The sequence below is a fragment of the Pomacea canaliculata genome, linkage group LG14 (assembly GCF_003073045.1).
Source record: "Pomacea canaliculata isolate SZHN2017 linkage group LG14, ASM307304v1, whole genome shotgun sequence".
In the NCBI taxonomy this organism is placed as follows: domain Eukaryota; kingdom Metazoa; phylum Mollusca; class Gastropoda; order Architaenioglossa; family Ampullariidae; genus Pomacea; species Pomacea canaliculata.
In genome coordinates this window covers 12,484,253-12,508,601 of record NC_037603.1, presented here as the reverse complement: position 1 = coordinate 12,508,601, position 24,349 = coordinate 12,484,253, and the positions used below count along the sequence as shown (strand labels likewise).

Below are 24,349 nucleotides of genomic sequence, written 5' to 3'. Positions count from 1 at the left end.
AGACAGAATGATAAGACATGGAACTAGAGAGGGTAATGTGATCAGACAAGAAGTTAGGTAAGGAAGAGTGATCAGACATGGATACAGGTAAGGAAGAATAAACTGATATGGAGCTAGGTAAGACAGAATGATAAGACATCAGGCTAGGTAAGGAAGAGTGATCAGACATGGAGCTAGATAAGGAAGAATAGACAGACATGGAGCTAGGTAAGGAAGAGTGATCAGACATGGAGCTAGGTAAGACAGAATGATAAGACATGGAACTAGAGAGGGTAATGTGATCAGACATGGAACTAGAGAGGGTAATGTGATCAGACAAGAAGCTAGGTAAGGAAGAGTGATCAGACATGGAACTAGAGAGGGTAATGTGATCAGACAAGAAGCTAGGTAGGAGAATACAGACATGGAGCTAGGTAAGACAGAATGATCAAACATGGAACTAGAGAGGGTAATGTGATAGACAGAAGCTAGTAAGGAAGAATACACAGACATGGAGCTAGGTAAGACAGAATGATCAAACATGGAACTAGAGAGGGTAATGTGATCAGACAAGAAGCTAGGTAAGGAAGAATACACAGACATGGAGCTAGGTAAGACAGAATGATAAGACATGGAACTAGAGAAGGTAATGTGATCCGACATGGAACTAGAGAGGGTAATGTGATCAGACAAGAAGCTAGGTAAGGAAGAGTGATCAGACATGGAACTAGAGAGGGTAATGTGATCAGACAAGAAGCTAGGTAAGGAAGAATACACAGACATGGAGCTAGGTAAGACAGAATGATCAAACATGGAACTAGAGAGGGTAATGTGATCAGACATGGAACTAGAGAGGGTAATGTGATCAGACATGGAACTAGAGAGGGTAATGTGATCAGACAAGAAGCTAGGTAAGGAAGAGTGAACAGACATGGAGGCAGGTAAGGAAGAATGAACAGACATGGATACAGGTATGGAAGAATAAACAGACATGGAGCTAGAGAGGGTAATGTGATCAGACAAGAAGCTAGGTAAGGAAGAGTGATCAGACATGGATACAGGTAAGGAAGAATAAACAGACATGGAGCTAGGTAAGACAGAATGATCAGACATCAGGCTAGGTAAGGAAGAGTGATCAGACATGGAACTAGGTAGGACAGAATGATCAGAAATGGAACTAGAGAGGGTAATTGATCAGACATGGAGCTAGGTAAGGAAGAGTGAACAGACATGGATGCAGTAAGGAAGAATAAACAGATATGGAGGCAGGTAAGGAAGAATAAACAGACATGGAGGCAGGTAAGGAAGAATAAACAGACATGGAGCTAGGTAAAACAGAATGATCAGACATAGAACTAGAAAGGGTAATGTGATCAGACATGGAACTAGAGAGGGTAATGTGATCAGACATGGAACTAGAGAGGAATTGTGATCAGACATGGAACTAGAGAGGGTAATGTGATCAGACAAGAAGCTAGGTAAGGAAGAGTGAACAGACATGGATACAGGTAAGGAAGAATAAACTGATATGGCAGCAGGTACGGAAGAATAAACAGACATGGAGGCAGGTAAGGAAGAGTGATCAGACATGGATACAGGTAAGGAAGAATAAACAGACATGGAGCTAGGTAAGACAGAATGATCAGACATGGAACTAGAGAGGGTAATGTGATCAGACATGGAACGAGAGAGGGTAATGTGATCAGACATGGAACTAGAGAGGGTAATGTGGTCAGACATGGAGCTAGGTAAGGAAGAGTGAACAGACATGGATGCAGGTAAGGAAGAATAAACAGACATGGAGGCAGGTAAGGAAGAATAAACAGACATGGAGCTAGGTAAGACAGAATGATCAGATATCAGGCTAGGTAAGGAAGAATAAACAGACATGGAGGCATGTAAGGAAGAATAAACAGACATGGATACAGGTAAGGAAGAATAAACAGACATGGAGCCAGAAAGAGCAAAGTTGTTGACTGTTGTGCTAGGTAAAGCAAGGTGATCAGACGTGCTTGTATGTAAGACAGAATCGGACATGACGAGTGGCAAGGTGGTACTGAGTAAGACAGGAAGCGTTGATGTGGGAGTTGCTAGAGATGGCTGCGGGCTTGGTCCTGATGTCAAACTGACCATGTCCTTCGATGAAAACAATTCTCTGGTCATCGATGGTTGAGTCGACAATAGGCCCAGTGACGATGTAATCATAATACCTGATAATGATGTTGTGGACGATGCTAGAAGACTAGCTGGAAAGACTATTGCCTTGCTGGAGCTACCTGACCCCACGGACATGAAACCGGAAATGAGACTGGAAGAGCTGACGGCTGTTGTTGCCACAAAAGTTGTTGTCGCTTGAGATGGGGATGAGAGATGTGACATCGATGATGAAACATCATGTAGCAGTGACACCGGACTCGACATATCTGCGATCGTGCTTATTGTGACAGGCGGCGCGGATAGATATGACGTCATACCGGAAGTACTGCCCAACGTTGACGCTGACACAGTTGAGACAGGTGTGTCGGCTTTCATGCTTGTGAAGGCACTAATCTCTTGACTGCGACTGGATGTTGATGAGAATGTCACAGATGAGGAAGAGAAGGTCGAGGAAGGTAACCCGGATGAATATGGCAGCCGTACCTCGGATGAGGGATGAAGGACTGAAGACAAAAACGGAGATGAAGAGGCTGGACTGGGTGATGACGACAGAAGAGTGTTCGGGATGGATAACGAGAATGATGTCGTGGACACTGGCGATAACAAAACAGATGTCGTCAAAGACGACAGAGGCAGCAGTGAAGCCGATGTGAAGGTTGGTAACAAGACCGGCAATGACGATGACCCTGACGAGAACGCAGATGATGTTGCTGATGGCGATAAAGCCAGCGACAAGACTGGAGAGGATGAAGACAGGAGAGGTAAAGTTGCAGAAAGAGACCTGACACTACCTGAACCTACTGGTGACGACATGGACGATGTTAGTGACGAATGTAATGCTGACATCGATGATGCAAAGGTGATGACCTCTGTTACTGACAACGGTTGGGTCATCGAACGGTCAGCGGCAAGTGTACTCGTCATCAAGTCAGTGAACGAGGCGAACGAGGCTAGCGAGTGCTGTGGGAGTGTTGCTGACGTCACAGTTGTACTGACGTCGCTAAAAGTCTGAGACTTTGAGACAGAAAACAACAGATGAGACACCGACGACGAAGCTGACTCGATGACAGTTGATGACGACAGTCTCGATGTCAGTAACAGCGTGGGGGTAGAAAATGTGGAAGTGACATGAGTAATCTCAGCTGTTGCCTTGGATACTGATGGAGATGTCGTCAATAAACCCGACGAGGTTGTCACAACGGTCGCACCTACGTCACTCCTGGTGATAGTCGGTGTCGAAGATGTTAGCATCGTCGATAAGCCTATCGTCATCGCCGTAGTGGCACGAGTCAACGTCGTGGATGAGTACGGTGAAAGCGAGGATGATGGTAAAGCGACACGTGCGTCAGTCAAAACGTCAGTCGAAGTAGTGGATGACAGCCCTGGGGTCACGGTCACGGCTAGGTACGTCGTTGTCGCTGTCATGGGAGTAGACGTGACTGGCGTGACTATCACCGGTCTGTCTGACGTCACGCCAGGTGCTGACACTGACGTCACTGTAGCATACATCATGACACCGGATGTTGATGCGGAGGCAGCATGCACTGGCGATGACAACGAAAGCGATGACGAACCACCACCAGTAACAATACCTGCAGATGGCGTCGCAACATCCGGGGTAGTGAGCGAGGGCTGCTGCAACGAACCTGACGATGTGGAGGTAGCAGCTGCTGCGGAAAGGGAGAAGGGGCTGCTGAGGGTGGACATCACCAACTGTGGTGTAGGCAGCAGCGACGACGACGACGACGACGACCCTGATTCTGCTGTGGCGTTGACCAGACCGTAGGACCACGTAGACGAAGGGCTGATGGCAATGGTGGCTGACCCAGAAGATGTTGTGGAAGTCATCACGCTGGGGGCTGACCCAGTGGAGGTTGCCAGAGGGACCACGCGGGAAGTAGAGATAGAAGCTGTTGCTGGGCTGATCACACTGGTGACTGACCCCAAAGATGTTGCCGGAGTGATCACACTGGAAGATGTGGCTGAGATGACCCCACTGGTGAGTGACCCAGAAGATGTTGCCATCGTGACCCCACTGGTTGCTGATGCAGAAGTTACCAGAGCGGTTGCGGAGCTGGAAGTTGTCGTTGAGATGACCACGCCGATGACTGACCCAGCAGATGTTGCGGGAGTGATGACAGTGGACATGGAGTCAGAAGCTGTCTGGCTGACACCTGACAGGGATGTTGTAGCCAAACCGATGACAGTGGGGACTGAGCCAGTGGCTGTTGCTGTACTAGTCACACCACTAACTGAAAGCGAGGACATTGCCGGGGTGATCATGCTAGTGACCGAGTCACGTGACGGAGTGATGACAAAGTCCGTTGAGGACTGGACCACGTTGGTGACTGAGGATGATGCTGTCACACTACTGACTGACCCAGAGGCCACTGCCGGACTACTCACACTGGTGAGTAAATTAGATAAAGGAGTGAGGGTGGAGTCTGAATGTGATTTTGTTTGTTGACTGATGACACTGATGACAGATGACGGACTGATCATATCAGTGATTGAGAATGAGGCTGTGTCGGAAGTGATCACACCTGCTACTGACACAGATGCTGGGGTGATGAACCTAGTGACAGATGTTGTGACTGTTGCTGGTGTAATCACAGTTGTTGCTGATGGTGATTCTGCTGCTGGACTGGTGAGTAGGTCAGACGACGAGCTTGTCACACCGGGAACTGAACCAGAGACTGTGGCTGTTGCTGGTTTGTCAACAATGGACACCGATGACGGACTGATCACACTTGTCACTGCTGAGGGACCAATCACACTGGTCACTGATGACCGACTGACCACACCTGTGACTGAAGGTGAAGCTGTTTCCAGACCGATCACACTGGTCAGTGACAAAGTTTGATTGGTTCGTGTTACTACAGTCACCGTGTCTATCGTTGATGACAACTGTGATGTACCTGGTAGCCCTGTCGATGACATGATCGAAACTGCAGTACTGCCCGAAGGCAACAGCGACGACAACGACTGTGTAGAGGAAAGAACTTCGTGGGTTGTGAGGAGAGTTTCAAGCGCAGACGACCCCAAAACAACAACAGACTCGCTGGAACTCCATGTTGGTGTTGTGGACAGTTCTGGTGTTTGTGTAGAAAGGGTCTGGAAACTGACACCAGCCATCGATGACGACAAAGCTGATGACATAGAGGATGGTGACACAATTAATGGTTCAGTAGTCACGGTCGTTGCGCTGAACCATAACGAGGACGAGTCGAGGTCGGACGATGTCACCGGCAAGGATGTGTCACCCAGTACCGAGGGTGTGACTGCACTCGGCGACTTTGAGGACAAGACTTGTATCTCGCTGGAGGTTGTGGGGACAAGTGACATCAACTCTGACATCAGACTGGACGAGTCGATGGGTGTAGAAGTTAACAAGTCTGACAAAGTGTTGAACGATTCACTGAAAGACAACAACGATGACATTTCTGACGAAATCTGATTCATCGTCGGCGAGCTCCACACAGGTGTTGGCATGACTGATGTCAAGACAGAAAATGGAGATGATGATGATGGTGTCAACAACACATTTAACGACGCAGGCAAGGTCGTGAACGATGGGGTAGACAATGTGCTGACGATTGATGATGATGATGACAATGCGAAGATGTCCACAATCTGGCTCGTCGGCCATGGGGTAGCAGAAAACAGAGACGATAATAGAGAACTCTCTTGTGTTGAGGACAGTAATACAGTATCCGAGATGGTCTCAGACAATGGCAACGATTGACTTGTCGTCGATGATGATGTCGGCGACACCGCTGGTGATGATGCCCCACTCGTAGTGACCGCTGCAGACAAGAAAGTTCCAGTTGTGGAAGAAAGCGACTCGGTAGTCTTGGTGGTCGAAACAAAAGATGAAGATGAGGTGGAAGTTGTTGTTGAGGTCACTGATGATGACAGCGAGGCTGAAGTGGAGAGGTCAGAGGTGGAAGACGCGGCTGGTCTGGGAGTTGTAGTGGAAGTCGCTGATATCGTTGACGTTGTCGTGGAAGTGTTGAAAGCTGGAATGGAAGACACGGTTGGCAAGGATGTTGTTGTAGAAGTCGACAGCGATGTGGTAATGGTCGTGGTAGTGGTCGGTGAGGATGTTGTATTAGCAGTCACTGATGTAGTTGGTGTTGTTGTTGTGGAAATGTTTAGGACCGGTGATGTCGTTGTAGTATTAACCGTTGATGAGGTTGTTGTAGAGGTGTTCATACCAGGGGCGGAAGTAGTTGTTGTATTAGTCACTAATGGGGTTGTTGAAGTATTGAGGGCAGGAGACGATGTGGTAGAGGAAGCTGTCGACGTCGTGGTAGTGACTGTAGTGGACGACGACGTTGTCGGTGGTGTCCCGCAGTCGCTGCTGTTGACGAAGGTTCCGACTTCTGTGGCTCCGCACACAATGTTGGTGTCAGTGGAGAAGTTGCCGATGCTGCCATTGCGCACCGCTTGGCTGATGGTCGCCATGATGCGGTTGTTGAAGTCGGAGGCAGACGCCCCAGGGGGCACCTTGCTGGGCTTGAGGCGAAGTCGGTATCGAACCACCACACTGCCATTCCTGCACAAGGGACACGTGACCACATTCAGCACAACACCATGATAACAAGTGAGTGTACAATTAGACAATGGCCCAGGATTTCATGTGGAGGCTGTAATCAGCTCACAGGCGGAAAGTAAGGTCACGTGGGAATGTCACGTGAGAGACAAGCTGACTGTGAGTCGTACAGGAAGAAGAAAGTCACTACGAGCAAAGTGAACAAAGAGATCGGCGATGAGAAGGCAGTGTAGCACAAACAAACAAACAAACAAACAAACAAACAAACAAACAAACAAACAGACAAACAGACAAACAAACAAGCAAACAAACAAACAGGCAAACAAACAAACAAGCAAGCAAACAAACAAACACACAAGCAAACAAACAAACAAACAAGCACACAAACAAACAAACAAACAGGCAAACAAACAAACAAACAGGCAAACAAACAAACAAACAAAAATCAGTGGAGTCACGTGGTAATTATTGTATGGGAGCGCTGTGTCTCTCGATCTCATTCTAAGCGATCACTCCGCCCTCGTGAATAGCAAGGTTGGCATTGAAAAGGACATCAAACGACGCAGACGACAACATCAAGTCCTCTATCCAAGCAGTGAAAAGGTCCATGAAGACATCAAAACAGATTAAACTGTCGGGTAAGGGACATTACTTGCATGGAGCTTTTCACGAGCGCGAGGGTACTATGCCACCCGCTTGAATGGTCTTTAGTAAATGATACCCTCGACACAACATGGAGCTATACCCTGCCAAACACGAGTACAGACACAGGGTCTCCAGTTGCGCAGAAATACATTGACAAACGAGTCTATGATTACACACTTGCAAGTACAAGTACTCTATACACACTTACAGGCGAGGTACAAACAACCAGGGATCCACAAATAAATACTAAAAAGTGAGGAGACAATTAAACGACTATCCACAACTGTTTAGATTACAAAGAGAGTGTACAACTAGCAGTTATCATCTTTTATCATCAGTTGTACTACTTTGTCTTTTCATGACTTTCTTTAAATGACTGATTGAGAATCAAGCAGATGGTAGATGAAGAACAGTATTTTTAGGTCTTTTAACGGCGAATTTTTTTTATAAAACAATGCGAAAGTTGAACACAGACTCAAACAGGGGCAGAAATACTTGTCACATCCCCTCGACACACAGACACACGCATGTATGTCTCACCTTATTTCTAAAACATCGCATTCATACGCGTCTGCGAGGTCTGGTTCTGTTTTCTTCACTTCCTCCAACAACTGAAACAACAGGAGGGAGGTATGAACATACCGGTCTTACTGAAAATACGAGGCGATCACGTGACATCTACAACACGGACTCTGATTCTTCAACATTTATTCAAAACCATTCAAACTTCATTCTCAATGATGCAATGCAAATATTCGAACTCGCTCTCTTACATGCACAGTCTCGATACTGGATACACACTTGCATCAAATTTATTCCAGACAACGGGTACACGAACAAATTGATAAAAATGGCGAATAAAGCAAACAGTTTTAATTAATTTGAAAGTAAAGGACTGTCACTAATGATGTAGGTCTACTGTACCTCAGCACAGAATTTGTTTTGAAAATCCCTGAACTCTGGACTGCTGGTATCGTTGTACTGCGATATGTATGGTTCCTGAGTTATTCGCACGAGAGACTGGAATTCCTCCGCTGAAACCACGTGACAGGCAGCATTAAACACGACAGACATGTTTGTTTACACCCAACTCCCGCTCCCTTCTATTCATCCCACAACATCCACTTTATACTTTAAGACTTTTCTCTCTCACTTACAACATACACCAACATGGACACAACCATAAACATACGCAAACGATACACACACCAGTCATATATATATATCCTTGCATCGCAATAAAAGAACAAACAAACAAACCCAAGTATACAACCTTCTGTCACGATAAGATTGCTTACATCATAAAAACATTAACAGATTCATCTTGATAACCATTCATCAGTCAGTAAGGGTGGTACTTCGTCTTCAATCAGCATCCACCCGGAAACATTGCAGTACCACTGGTATCTTATATTAGTATCTTTCTTATAACTAGTGCCACATAAACAACATATAAACAACATATATAAACAACAACACAGTGTAACCCAATACCTACTTGTCGTTCCTGACGACGGCGTCTTTGTTACTGAAAAGAAAATGAGAATATTATTAATGGCGGGAGGACAGGTCCTCAGTGTCTCCAGCTTTGTACCAGAAGACCGATACTGACATCACAATAAATAAGTGATATGAGTAGGGTGCATACATACACTGGGCATGCGCAAACACGTGCACACACACGCACGCGCACACACAGACACACTTAAACACTCGGATACGCGCACGTGCGGAACTGAAGACACACAGGAAGGCCCTCAACTCTCTCGCGATAAGACCATCTTACACAAGACTGCCAAAACCACGGCGGCGATGACCACAGCGATGAGACTGAGAATAAGAAAGACGATTAGCAGCACCCGGCAAGTGCTGCGATGCTCGTAGGTGTCACGTGACAGTTCACTTGTACTTCCGGACCCTTCCTCCTTCCGCCGTAGCTCGTAATGGTCGCCTCCCCTGGGCTGTGAGCAGAGCAGTGGAAATGTTTTATTCCCGTAATTACAATTGACATATTAATGTCATATATATATATTCATATACATCTACATATACGTGAGTAAAAATGGATGTATATTCAAATACAAAGTCCGCAGTCTATTTTAAATAATTAAATAATACAAAGTAAGCTTTCATTAGTTTTATTTTTTCTTTCTCTGTTTGCTTGCGTGCTTTCTTGTCTCTCCTTTGCTCTCGCACATTCTATGATTGTCATTCACACACTCCTCTCTCATTCACTCTCTCACGTTCTGTTTCTCACGCGTACACCCAGACACTAAAAATCATTCAAACTCTGCAATCAGAAGGTGCTGCTATACACTACCTGCGCGTAGAAGCGATACGCTCCATTCCACTCCGAGGGCGTATCGCGCGTGGGGTCGTACATGACCTGTGTATCAGCCTTGTCATCTTCGAATGTTTGGTTGTCATAGAGAGCGGTCATCCGCGGCCACTGGCGACAGAAAGCATTCTTTCCCTTACCTCCTCCTTCCACCCATTATCCGTCATCAATCCACCCTTTCATACAACATTCTGTGGATTGTCCATACCTCACATCCAGTAAACACACGCGCACTTAAAAAATACTAAACCGCAATAATCTTATGTTTATTTGATAAACCATTGCTAAGATTTGGATGTACTGGTCTGATACAAGTAGTGTAGATATATAGTGTAGACATAGTGTAGACATAGCTCCTGAGCCATGACCCTCTGGCACTGGTCAATCAATTTGCGGGTGGCACTGCTGCATTCAAGATTTGAACCATCAATCACCAGCCTCGCCCCTTCTCCCCAGCATGTGGAGACCGAGGACAATATCGAGAGCCGAGGTGTATCTGCGTGACGTGCTGTGTAGTGAGGTCACGTGCCGGTGGTGACGTGTGTCCTCGCAAATTACATGCAAATCTGTCGCCTGTGGGTGGTGGCGAGGTTACAAAGGCTACATCGACAACGAGCGGGTCGCCTTTGATGGTTTGAGTTATGGCTGCAAGGGACTTGTAGCTGTGAGAAATTATTTTTTCATGGACGATAACATAGGCAGTAAAAGTGTCTATATACCTTGCTCCCATCGGCGAGGAAAATAAATAGTGTGTGTGCGAGCGTGTTTGAGTGAGAATATATATGTGTACGTGTGTCTGTATGTGTGAAAGACAGAGAGAGAGAGAGCGAGCAATACACATCCGTTTTCTCGAGCAAAGTCAAGGTACATGACAAGCTTAACCCTGAGTTGACAGGTGGACACTAAACAGCAACATACAGTTTTATGTCTGTATAAACATTGCAGTTTCCATATTTTATTTCAAACCGAAAACGCCCAACGTCCAATACTAAAACAATATTGTCTTGGCATCAACATTTGACCTTTTCCCCCACCCACAATAGCAGGGGGAGGGGGAGACAGACCCCTGATCTCAATGAATGGATGAACCATGGGTAGCTCTGTTTGTTAGTCGCCATATGTATCACTGGACTGCTGGCAGACAATTTTTTTTTCCAGTTAACTACTAAAACGAGGCAGGTGTGTACAAAGCTTCCGGTTTAGTCACATTCATTGTTTAGGCTCGCCGAGACTAACAGCGGAGAATTTGGCAAGAGGCTAGGCGTTGGTCTCGGCAGACAGACAGCAGTCCATCTACACATCCTGTACAGACACTCAGGTGAGCGCAGCAGACTTCTGTACCTTCATGCTCGTGTATGTCACGTGACATTTATTTCCTGGAAACTGCTTGTGCGCCTGCGGGAAGGTAAATACAGAGCCAGACACTGATGTTTGCTTTGTCCCCACACCCCGACCACAGTCCACTGAGGGTGTATAGACAGATACAGACAATATAGACATTACTGATTTTTATAATAATAGCAAAAATATTGAACCGTCAGTTTTACCTGTGATACAGAAGGAAATTCAAAAATGTTTAAATAGATTTTGAACTGTTTTCCGGCGGGTCAACCCGCACTACTGATGGGAAGAGGCTGGACAAGCCTTATCAACCTCATGGTTCCCCGGGTGGATGAAAGGGTGGCAGCAATAACAACATTAACAGAAAACTTTCTACGACCTTCTAGTCTTCAATCTGAGGTCCACTACTCCAGTAAACATGATGAGTTTAAATCACCGACAGGTGAGAGACGAACAGATAAACCTTGTGTGGGGGTCGCTGTCTGTCAAATGACACCTTGCCCTTGTGGAGCCCCGGATGTGACTGCAAACTTACGAGGGACCACGTGGGTTCGGGGTAAATATCAGACTGAGTCATGTCGGGAGGAAGCATGCCGACGGATGATGAAGGTGTTGTAAGGGCAGGCCAGACATTTGAGTTAAAGTACCGCGAGGCTCTCTACACAGTGAAAGAAATACCTGAAAGGTTGAGACACCTGGCGATGAAGAATGTGAAAAGTTTGCTGACTGGCTACACTAGGGAAGGGCAGATAACTAAACCATATAATGAACCAAACACAATAACAACATTTCACATGTCACAACACGAGAAAATGTTTTAAAAGGCTTTAAAGATTTTTTTAATATTTACCATGTTTTCCCACTTCATTATAAATGTTTGTAAATAAATTGTATTATTAGAGATTTAGCTTATATTTGATATTATTTTCCTGAAAAATCTCTTACGAAGCGCAGCCTTCCATTTAAGAAAAAAATTAAACGATTCTCCCTGGAGTGACCCGTTGTGACCTGGTGTGACCCGGTGTGACCTGGAGCAAGATGAAAGCAAAGCCATCACAATGCAGGACGAGATCTCGTAGGAAGCTCGGTACAACACGAGACCAAGTAGTGACCACGTGCTTGACGACCACTGAAGGAAGAAGTGACAACATGATGATGGGCGACAGGGGAGGGTCCTGACAGAAAGGAGAACCAGGAGGAGAAATAAAAGACTTCACGAGCTGACAGTATGACGGCTTCATGGAGTCAGTTAATGTGATGATGACGATGAACCACTCCCTTTTCTTTCTCTACACCACTGACACATTCTTCAGCTGACTACAAACTCTACACTGCTTGTGTGCCTGACTTCCGTATCCATGGCAACTTAGTGAATAGTTCATAATAGGATAAGGCCAACGGTTCTAACTGGAAATCATTTAAGAACATCAGAGAAACGGATTTTAAAGTAACTGGTCCGAAGATACAAACAGCGATGACATGAATTTAGAAGATGACAGAAGCAGGAGCAACAATAATAAACTTACAGACAATGAAAACAATAGAAACTGTTCAACAAAGGCTGTGAGCTCATCGCTTTAGGGATTTCTTACAAAGATAACTCACAAAAAAAATTAAATAAATAAATAAAAAAATAATAAATAAATTAAATAAAAAAATAAACATGACAGGTGAAAAATAATAACAGCGGCCAGACTGACATCCATAACGACAATCAGTGTGATGAAAGTCAGATGAGAAGGTTGGTGTGACAAATATATTCAACAGTTTGCTTTGTGCTACACCATCGCATGGCAGAATTATCATAAACAATGTAACAAGTGAGAAAACAACAAGATGGACCTTGACTGAACTACTTCCAATGATTCATAAAAAATTGAAGATTATTCCCGTTAACTCAATCATTGTCAAGGAAAGAAATAATCATCTACTCATCTACTCACACACATTCACTGAATAAAGAAAACATACTCACTGATCTGTAATCCCTTAAAGAAATATCCATCAGGAGACGATAGAATTTCACTTGTTCATTGAAAACAATCAACACAACACTTGTTTATTTGTCTTCACATGCACGAGCGGATCCTACAAACTCTTCAAGCCTGATGCAAGCTTCCCATCATGCATCTGTAGCCCTCTAACCCCAGGGACAGGTGCACAGCGGCAGGAGAGTGAAATAAAAGAGTTCGTGCAGGTGAGGAGACTGGGTCCCTGATGGTGGGTTAGCAGGATGTCAGGGGTTGGGTGTGTGCAGGTGACTTGGCACAGGATCCCCTTCGCCCCGGACATTTAGTGTCGAGGGTAACAGTGGATCACTGTCAAGGCAAGCCTCCAGGGGGGAGTGGGCCGGGTGACGTAGACGGGAGGGCAGACTTGACCCTGGCGGGGTCAGCCCAGCTTCTTTGCTGGGTTTGGCGAGAGGACTGGGTCTATTGTGTGCGAGGTTAGAGGACTTGGCCAGGAACTAGACTTATTTTGTTTATCTATGGCTAAAAATGACTCCAGGGATTACAGCCAATGAATGAAATGTTTTGAATAAAATATAGTTTCAAAATATTTCCGCTGCCAACGATATGTTCTTGAAGGCGACTATTTTGCAGACCTGTTGTCAAACCATCTTCTGTTTCACAAAAACTGATTTTTTCAATGAGTAATAAAATAATAAACACCTGATTTACATAGCACGTGATCACGGCCATGAAAAGCATGCTCTCTGTTCTTGAGACAGGAAGGAGACACTCACCAGACGAAGGACCGGAGGATAAACAAGAGTGTCGACAAGTAATAAAGGACAATCGTAGAATTTGCAAAGAAGAATAGAGTAGTAAACAATCAGTCTAATTCACTCAAAATGCTTAATTATTCATCATTAAGTTTCTCACAAATAAGCTGTAGACAAATCCTGATTTACATATGGCCCGCAGATAGCGAGGCAACAATAACTAGGCGGAACCTCCCCATTACAAAAAAAAAATAATAATAATAATAATAATTTCGAGTTGTTAGAACTAGAGTTTTCCTGCAATTTACCTGACCTGCTCAATTTATGACGAGTTTATATTTATATTATAATTTTCCCTTCTTTTGTGTGATCTTTTACGATCTGTTCAGCTTTTATCACTTGCTGACCCGCTACTCGAAAGCGGCTAAGGTAGAAATTTCTTGGAATGTTATTATTTGTTTACAAAGGCCTTCCGTCTGTTTTTGAACCACTGCTGCATTTAAATATAGGAATACTTGAATAGGGCAAAGGTCTTCTTTTTGACTACGTCCTCGCCTCACTTTGATATGCCCTCGTTTTCATCTTGACCCAGGCAGAGTATGAGTGGACCGAGTACCTGGGTACATCTGCCGCACACCCGTTCCTTCCTCAAAAATGTCTCACCGCAGGTCTCCTGTCTTGTTGGCAAGATACTCGATATTTGTGTTTTGCTGTTCATGTGAATAGAACTCACTGTATTGGTGACACGCTAACCGTTGGGCCACGTGACCTCTGCCCTGAGCTGAGTGCATGGTTCAAAGGTTTGAAAAACAAACAGAAAGTCGACAACCGATCCTCACTCTGCAGGTCTTCCTGAATGCTGCACACATTGAGCGCTTAATATGATTTTTGAAAAGAAAATAATTTATATATTTGGAGAAAATATGATAACCTTTCAAAGTAGGAAATTATTCAAGAGAAAGTTCACACTCATTTTGTTCACCTGTAAGTCCAGACACAGCTTCACTGCTGGGGTACTTGTAAGTTAATAATAGGTTTGTTTTCGTCAGAATCTCATCGTGTAGTACGTGAACAACCACTTCCGGTGGCCCAAGAAGCCATTTGTATTCTACACTGTACATACTTGAGTGTACGAGTAAGATTAGTTAGGTGAAAGTAAACGAAAGAAAGTGAAGAAAATAACGAACATATACAGGACTAAAGTATGTGAAGTGTATGCATGGCTAGCCTGGTCTTGTCACGGTCCACCGCGAACACTGAGAATCAGTGAAGTGTGCAGGAAGAAGACGATCTTTAAGCAATTTTCTACAAACCGTCCAGACCGTTACAACACCCACACATTCACGGTTCAATGATTTTCTCTGTTAAAATTGTAGCTCAGAGAACTTGAGTGAGTTTTTGGTTGTAGTAACGGTGAGGGATGTGATGGACAAACAAATAGTTCGACAGTTGGAGGAGTATTTCTTCACCCACGATCATACACAACAGAGAGACAGAAGATTGTACGGAATAACACCAGCTTTGTTGTTGGAGACCTCACCGAATTCCACATTTTTACGAACATCCCCAGTAACTTTCAAAAAACAAAAAAATCCTTTGTGCGCCATCACATCATGTCCTCTTCTCTCATATTCTGCTTCACGGCCTCGTAAAACCTCGCGGATCTCTCGAGAAAGCTCGAGGTCACAAGTTCACGCTGTAGAGAACACTGAGATGAAGAGAAAAAAGTGCGACAGCAAAAAGTTATTTTGATGTAAGCTCTTGTCCATCCTCTTAAGCATTTGCGAGATGGGTGAGTAGGTTTCAAACTTGTTGTTGTTATATAACTCTCCTGTAGAGTGCTACAGGTCAACATCCCATAATGCAACATCCCATAATGTCACAGACCGGAGAGAAGGCGTGAGCCAAGTGTCCTCCAGCAAACATGTCTTATGACAGGCTGTGAATTTAAAGCAGTTGTTGCTGTCGAGGGATTCAAAAGGAACATTGTTTCATGAATACGGATGAGACAGTCGTAAATTGGATTTTATTACTAATTTCACATTCAATCCCTCAGAACATTAACATGTAATAAACAAAAAAGTGAATAAGTCTTTTTCCTTGCGAACAGTGCTAGAAACTGGTTTTAAACCAAGGGTGTGGATGTCTTTTTTCGGTCAACCCTCCAATATATATATACTTGCTGGGGAATCTTCCTTTATTGTGATTTGCTTGATGTCTGTACTATTTTTCTTCTCGTATATATATATAAACATGTAATAATCATGTATGTATAATCCTGTATATAAAACCAATGGCCTGTAGACTGAAGCCTCGACTGCCGTTGAGTCGCTCATGTATGATGATTGTTGTTTGTTGTTAATGTATATCTTATATGATTGTACTGTAGCGAGTGAATTTTATTTTTCAGACTCCGCTCTTCAGTTTTTGAGGACGATAAGGATGAAAATGTTAATGATGGATGCTGTTCACTTTTTCCTTGAAATAGGCTGTCAAAATAATTCCTTTCTTTCTTTCTCTCTCTCTCTGATTCTCTCTATCTCTCTCACACACACCGAACACACAAGTCCCAAGAAGCCCTGTTTGAACTTGACGATCATCACACTTTCTGCTGCTGACAACCAACAACCACGTGACAGCCGCACGTGCGGAGCCATCCTGCTGTTGTGGAGGTCAACAAACAAACAGTATTCTAACATAACTGTAAACATGTCCTCACCACGTCTGTGTACAAACTGTATTACCAAACAACAGTTTTGTCTGCTCACGTGGTCGAGGGCAAGTGTCTAACCTTCTGAACAAACAACCAATCACAGGAAGTCTCATTAACAGCAAATACACACAAATGGAGGGGAAAGCCAAGTCTACAAAGACTGTCTGGTCCCCAGGGGTTGCTGTTGCTCTCTGAATCCCACTAAACAAAGAAACCTTCTTCACTTCCACAAGACAAGGATGTGGTGTGTAGGGAGACATCAAGTCCACCCGAGCTCGACCCTCTCAACCTTTTTCACTTACTGGTTAAAGATGAGTAACAGACATGTGGTTTGCTCCAACAATGCTAACATTGTGAGGAAACCTGTGGTAAATATAATATATATTATTTACCCAGACACTCCTGCTTTCAGGAATGACTGAAAAACAACAACGACCATCCTTGAAAAAAAGGAGTGTACAGAATGTAGAACAGGAAACATGATATCAACAGTTTTATAAATGTGTTTTGAAAACTTGTTGTGAAGCACCGTAAACAAACAGTGAAGAGGAAAATGTAAAAGATGGATTTGTTGAGAGTTAGTGCTTGCAGAACACTTTAGGACTCGGCCATGAGAGTTGCAGGAACACGTGACCATGGGTTCACTTCTCGAGTCCCGCGGGTTGATGTTTTCATCCAACCGACTTGCTCACCAATACTTCACATTAGAATCGGAAACGATTAATTACTCAGAAATGTAACATTGTAGAAGCTGTCGACACAGAGGAGAACAAATGTGTTGTGACATGTGGTAGTCGTGACTTTGCCGAGGGAACAGGCGAGTGTGTCGAGAAAATGTCAGCAAAAATATACAGCAGACGACACGGGACGATCCTTTTATCCTCCGTAGTTAGCAACCTCCACCCGACAGGCTTGTACCTGGGGAAGGTCTTGAAAAATTAATAGTAATGAAGGTATTTCTAAGGCGATTGTTCTTGTTACAGAAATTTATTGTCCGTGGACACGTCACCCCTATCCCCCACACTTTGGGAGGAGACAAAGGTGGGGTAGCAGAGGGGCAATGGAGGATAGGAGGATTTATCTGGGTGTGTTTTGTGTGTACTAATGTATACTGTGACTGTGACTGGGACTGTGACTGTGACTGCTGTGTTGTGTCTGTACTAATACATTGGGTTGCCATGTGTTGCATCAGTCAATGCACGCACACCTGTCCAGGTAACGAGTGTTTTTGCTGTCTGTGTGGCTTGTATTCTCTAAGGAAATATGACTAAATCGCCAAACATTTGTCACAAAATAAGTCTTGGCAGTTTCGACATCCAGATTCGAAGTGGCCTCAACATCAGGTGAGCAGTATTACATATTGTGTTAGTGTAGGTCTGTCAGAAACATGTGGCGAGTGTCACAAAGACTCAATATGTGTTCTCGGGGGACAGGGTGGTTCTGGGTTCATGCACGTGCAAGTCTCGATGACTAACTGATTGATCGCTTTACAGTTACTCCTCCCACAGACCCAAGGTCTTAAAGCAGCGAAGTGCACACAACCATGTGTCAACAGGACAGAGTATTCTAGTTTTTTAAAAAATAATTAAAGCAGCTTTAAAAATTCGAGAATATTCATTACCTCTCCTCCCTCCCCACACACTTCACCCACCTCCCATCTCTTGCTTCGGTTGACTTCTGCAACTCTGCTGTTTCACCTTAGCTAAGGACGATGACTGGGCCGTGATGGAATGATGGAGCAGGATGTGGTCCTTGTCTACTACCACCTTCCTGTCTACCTTAGTATGCCGACTCTTGTTCTTGTCTGTATCTCATCCCACCCTGTCACGTCACCCACATTCCCCAGTCTGCCGACCATCTCTATCCTGTCTCACCCACATTCCCCAGTCTGCCACCCGTCTCTATCCTGTCTCTCATCCCCAATGTATTGATCCTGTCACGCGTGGAGATCGTGCGTCACGTGTAATTAAGAATGTTGTTGTTGTTGACGAGCTGCGCTTCATTCAATGTCCACGCAGCACAGCTTTCAGGGTTCATCCGGGCCACTCGATACCTTCGACTTCACGCTCGTGCCCTGGCCTTTATTTTTTGTTTTGTTCTTGTTTCCAATATTCAATCGGGGTTAGTCTACCCGGACGAGTGCAAGATGTCGAGACAATGTGTGAACTCCAGCAACATGCAGTTGTGTTGATTACAGGACACATCCGCCTTCTTGTCAAAGTTCACCTCCGGGATCCTGCTGACAGGATCCGACTGAAATCCCGTGTTTTGACCGAGAGTCCGGGGATCAAATGAACCGGTGAGCCGAGCACAGACTACACCCAGGCGTGTCTCGGTCACGTGGCTCACGCCGACAGCAGCTTGTGCACTCAACTGTGTCCATCTTATCTCACCTGCACTCATCCGGAGTCACCGTCAGGCGGACAAACCACAGGAAAAGTACAATTTATCAAAAATTACATCTTCTGTAAGGAGTCGCTTATACTTACACGAAATTTTAAGAAGGAAGAAGAAGATATAAAATGACTGAATAAACGTTTATTTTATTTCTCTCCGAAGTAAATGTGCTTTATATATGTATGTATGTGTGTGTGAAAAAATCCCTTAAAAAAATTTTTTTTCTAATTTTATCTAGATATTATAAACAAACAGGTGTTTTAAAAAGTTGTAAAAGAAACCGTTAAACAGTCCAAATAACAACAAAAAATAGTCCGAGATGTTTATGGTGACAAGTCAGGACATCTGTCGTCGGCAGAGAAACATTCGCAGACAACAAATTTAGTTTACAGTCAGGTCAGGCCCTCGTTATCCTCCAACTACAGCAACTGTGACACGTAGTGAACTTCATGCCGAGCTCCACTGTAAGAACTTGACATCATGAATAATTTATTAGGAGGGAGAGACACATGAACTCTTTCTCGAAGCCTCAGCGCCCTTAAGACCAAACTCATTAAGTTCAGTCTATTAATGTTCGAACTTTTCTTCGCTCACCTGACAATGACCTGGTGATCAACAACCCTGCTAAAAATATTGGTGCCGGAAATGGTGGGACTGGCACTTCGCCATTGTTGTTGTTGTTGTTGTTGTTCCTAACAACTCCCAGTGGAGCATTGGCCGCCACTACTTCGCCCTCACTGCTCCTCACATCAGTCACGTGGTTGACAATTCAAAAGTGTTTGCACCTTATGGTTGTGAAGCTTACAATGGTTACACAACACCTGTTACAGCCACAACCTTGTTCTCGATTTCCTTCCGTGAAAATTTTCTCGAAATTTCATTGTCTGACCAACAATAGAGGACTCAAACAAAACTAAACAGGTTTTGAGCAGGAGGACATTTTCTGAGACCAAACAAGCGATCAGATTACATCTGTTTACAGTCAGCGTGAGAACTTTCCAGTATCAGCAATGTCTGTTCACCCAACAGGCAGAAACATCAGAAAATACTTAACCTTTGCCCTCTTTAAACTTTTATCTACATTCTCAAAAGCAGTCGACGATTCCAAGACCTGGAACGGGTTTAGTAACGGAATGATTGATGTTGCAGGTGACAAATGTCTGCAGTATCGGTAATTTCTTTTTTCTCCTCCAGCACCCTTCAACCTATCGTGCCCCGTGACGTTCAGACTGAATTCGCCGAGTGTTTTTTGCTGACCCGATGACCTCTCATAGGACAAAGAAAGAGCTGAATAGACCCGAGTAATGCAAAAGGTGTAAGAGTCCCACCCGGATTGAGGGTGTGACTACCTGTACACGTTTTACAGTTTAGAACTGTGGGTCTGCATTTGTGCTCGCTAGGAAACCTTTACATCACGTGTTCTTGGCATTACAACTGTTGTTACTATAGTAACTATGGCCGCTTGACATCTTTGTGAGCGACATCTACCACTGACATCAAAATGAGTTTCTAGGAAATGAAGAACATGGACATGGAGTGAGTTTCCTAATATGCTCTGAAAGTCTGGCCTTTAGTCTCGTGCACACAGTCTTCTTGGAAAACTTGGAGGACGATGTCAAATTCTCGAGAAATAAAATTTAACACCAATAATATTTATTTTAAAAATATAATAAACTCTTGATAAATAGCTAATGATTGCAATAAAGTGTTAGATAAAGAACGTGTAAGCACATAAAGATTGTTATCGATAACATGGAGTGAAGAACTGAACTAACGGGTACGTGATGTCACTACCGTCAGACATTCTCACCCGTACACTGGGTAGAGAACTGAAACTGCATAAAACGACAAAAGCGGGTGTCCTACCAACATTATTTTAGAGAAGAGGGAAATTGTGAAGGTGTCTGTGATTGTGAACAACAAATAAGTCGTCAGGGAACTTATTCTTTGTTACTTTCCCCTTTGTTTGTTTGACTCCACCCGCTCTACATGCTACCCGTGTTGCGCACTAAAAGTCGACTTTTGTTAAAATTGAGATTTGAAAGTGACAAATGGTGGTCCTACCCGCAAGGCCATCCCCGGGCTGACGAAAGCCCTTTTGTAGAAGGTGTTGGCCATGGCGATGTGGGAGCAGCGAGTCCACCCTCAGATCCTGCTTGTACCCGTCACCAACGCTGTGCCGCTGTATTCCATTCTTTTTGTCGCAGAGCGCGGCACGCCCTTGGGTGTTTATATACCCGGGTACTTTTATACTCAGCCCAACTGACGTCACGTCCAAGAGGCGGGTGTCCTCGTACTGGGGTACGGGTGTGACGGGGTGGGTGTGGCTGTAGAGGGGAAGGAGTCGCACACGACGTGCACAAGACTGACAGCGCGTGGCGACTGATGTTTTGTCATCTGGGTGTCGCGGGGTGGGAATAACAGGGTATACACTGGAAATCTCTCTGATAGACTGGCAATCGTTTGCTGGTCGCAGGGAACAGGTCCGTTGGACAAGCCGTCAAAGAACACTCCTGAAAAAATTGTTTGTACAAAGAGCCCACCCCGAAACAGACGGTCAGGTTACATGGGATCAGAATAAAGGGTAGAACAGCTCTCCAGTGTCTGGCACTGTCTGTCTGTTTGTCTGTCTGTCAGTGTGTCCCATGTCATTATTTTGTGTATGTGCACCCGGTGCTTTGATAAATTATTCTGATGTCAGTTCTGCTGACCCTGGTCCATTCTGGGTTGATGGACGACTCGTGCAGATGCATCACCATGGCTACACAACAAACATTCATGCACTGTGTCCTGGTCCTACGGGTGTGTCTGAGTCTGATGACGATTGTTTCCCTATGAACGATATTTTTTAATGGAAATCAAAAGAACTATAATTTTCATACTAGCTAATATTCTAAGCGGTTTTGTAATTTGCGTTGATGAGGATTCGAGTTTGTAGGAATTAATATTTGTTTTCCGTGTTGTAGCAATCATGGATGGTCTGACTGATTTATTTGAAAGGAAAGTGCTTCCACCTTGAGGTGATTCTGCATAATGGGAGAAAGAGAGAGGTGGAGAAACCTGAGTGCCAGGAGAAAAACCCCGATGCCCAGCTCTGTGGACAGGACATCAGCACCAACTCCGGTCGTGAAGGTTTTTGTTCGAGGAAGGGCAGGGGTGAGGGGTCATGAACCGTGTGGCGAGATATTAAGTGACTGACTTGTCATCCGTGTACCCAACTTCCCATCAAGATAATGTTACCGTGGGCGTAAGAGTGAGGCCATAACTGTCACTTGCCCGGTTTCCGGGGTCTATGTTTTCATTTTGATGAAAAACCCCAGTGACACTTAAAAATGGGGGGAGCAGGGCAAAACCTTGCTTGGTGTACTTCTGTCACTCGTTCTGTTCACTTCTGTTTAAATCTTGCGAGAAGCAGCCCTGACATTTAAGTTTCGGATTCTTCAGTTGCTTGCCCTCCAAAGAACTGTACCCTGACACATAAAACAGATGGAAAAGGTCACAACGTTGTCAACAGTAGGTGCTGACCTTTCTGAGTAGCCGACACGGTGAATACATGACCTATGACCTCATGGGTGAACAACTTCTACATCGCTTGATCTCTTGCCTTTTTCGTCCAGTAAAATATCTTTTTCATGAGTCCTGTCTTCTTGGCCAGGGCAACCTCTTTCTCTCACTTACTTCTTTCACTTCATCGACGGCAGCATACTTCTTCCTTTCGCTAGATAATCAGTCACACACAGACGTCATAAGGTCACGTGACGGTTCACATTTTTTAAAAAAAGACATTTTTTTCAAACGATCGTAAAACGGTTTCATGCTATAATTTTTTTGTTTACCAAGATTCATGGTTGAGTCGCTGTATTCCATTAATCGTAAAAAGTCTTATCATTATCCCTTCTTTCATCTCTCTCTCCCCCCCTCTCTCCGCAGTTAGGGCCCCTGCTATACGGAGGGTTCTGAGAACCAGATTTATGGCCAGGCGCCGCAGCCTCAAAGGAAATTATGAAATAATAAGAAGGATAAATCATTGACATCTGCTGCATGCACTACCACGCTGTGCAAACAACAACAAAGGGTGGGCGTGGCTCTTTCTTTAACATGTGGCGCATATTCAATAAGTTCGATACTTCTCCATCTGATCTGTCTGTCCGATGGGTGGAGTTTGAAATTCAAAAAAAAACGCCTTAGTCAATATTTTGTCAACTTCTTAGGTGTTGATGTTAATTTGCATTCAGCAACGCGTGAACATGGCGTGAATAATAAATGTATATTTTTTCTTCATATTTTTCTTAAATTTTTTTGAAATTATTTTTCTTGATTTTTTGCATTGAATTTTTGCTCAAGCTAATGCATTCCAGAATGGTTGAGATAAATCCAAGGTGTAATCTCTTTCATTACTGCATTCGAGATTGTACAATCCCAGGAACATTGAATTTTGACAAGGTTTTTGACTATGATTTCGAGGTAAACTAGTTCGTCTCGTGCTGATTAGACCGGTGATAACATTTTGCACCATGATGTGTCAGGGCAGATACGATCGCTGGTAGCTGGGAGACGGTGAGTAGAGAAGCGTTGAGTCGCCAGATGTTTCGTGGGGGCGCCACTACATGCCAGCAGTAAACACACGAAGCTGCTGATGTCAGGCTTGTCCATTCCTCACACGCTGGTCGATGGCTCGAACACCTCCGTGCTCACGCCCTCCAAGATGTCCACCACATCCATTTTGATCAACGGTCTGCCACGTGACACCTTACAGCCATCACATTTAAACTGGCGGTCGTCAGCAAACGTTAGATGACGTCAGCTCGGCAGTTGACGTCAGCGTCATCCTCACTAGTATTTTTTTTTCCTAGATTGGGTGGGTGGGAGGATTGCTGTCGATGTTAATGACGATAAAGATGATTATGACGATGTAATATTTATTGTATTCACTGTACTGTTACGGTGGTGGTACTCAATACAAGTATATATAGATATAGATATAAGATGTCGCCCTGTATTAGAAATCTGAACACACAACGTGGCTGATCATTAAAACGTAAAAAGATCGCGCAAGGCAGAAAGGTGATCAACATGATAGGTTGCTGAGAAACACAGGTAACATGCTGGCTACTGATAAACACAGGTAACATGCTGGCTACTGAGAGACTCAGGTAGCCTTCTGGCCGATCTTAGATCGCCACGAAGTATGGGCAACAGCTTGTTAGAAAACTCAACAACTCTCCAAGAGGACTACAGTCTCCAGAACTATTTAACTGCTTATTTCTTTTTATGGCGAAACTCTGTTGATCACAGCATCCTGACAAGAGCCAGGCTTACCTTACTTAACTGACAACAACCAAGTAATGACAAATAATAAACAAAAGGTATAATGTAATCATCTTTGAATGTGCAGTGACGAGATAAACTTAATAATAAATAAATAAACAGTGAGATGACAATGGTAGAGGTACCCGCTTGGCTTTTCTGTCCCTTACTAGGTGGGGTACCTCGCTGCAT

The 24,349-nt window shown here is 44.3% G+C and overlaps 1 protein-coding gene across 6 annotated transcripts in view; it reads right to left on the bottom strand.

The window, feature by feature from the left end:
• Positions 1-24,349, bottom strand: part of LOC112555454 (uncharacterized threonine-rich GPI-anchored glycoprotein PJ4664.02-like) — a 46,614-nt gene that overhangs the window by 11,268 nt on the left and 10,997 nt on the right. For 3 of the 6 annotated variants that reach the window (XM_025223871.1, XM_025223874.1, XM_025223873.1), the window contains 6 exons: positions 9,657-9,785; positions 9,123-9,297; positions 8,835-8,864; positions 8,261-8,370; positions 7,877-7,947; positions 3,729-6,694 (listed from right to left, as the gene is read on the bottom strand). In XM_025223871.1, coding sequence (XP_025079656.1) covers positions 3,729-6,694; positions 7,877-7,947; positions 8,261-8,370; positions 8,835-8,864; positions 9,123-9,297; positions 9,657-9,785 — 3,481 coding nt within the window. The other 3 variants (XM_025223872.1, XM_025223875.1, XM_025223870.1) reach the window with 3 other exon arrangements.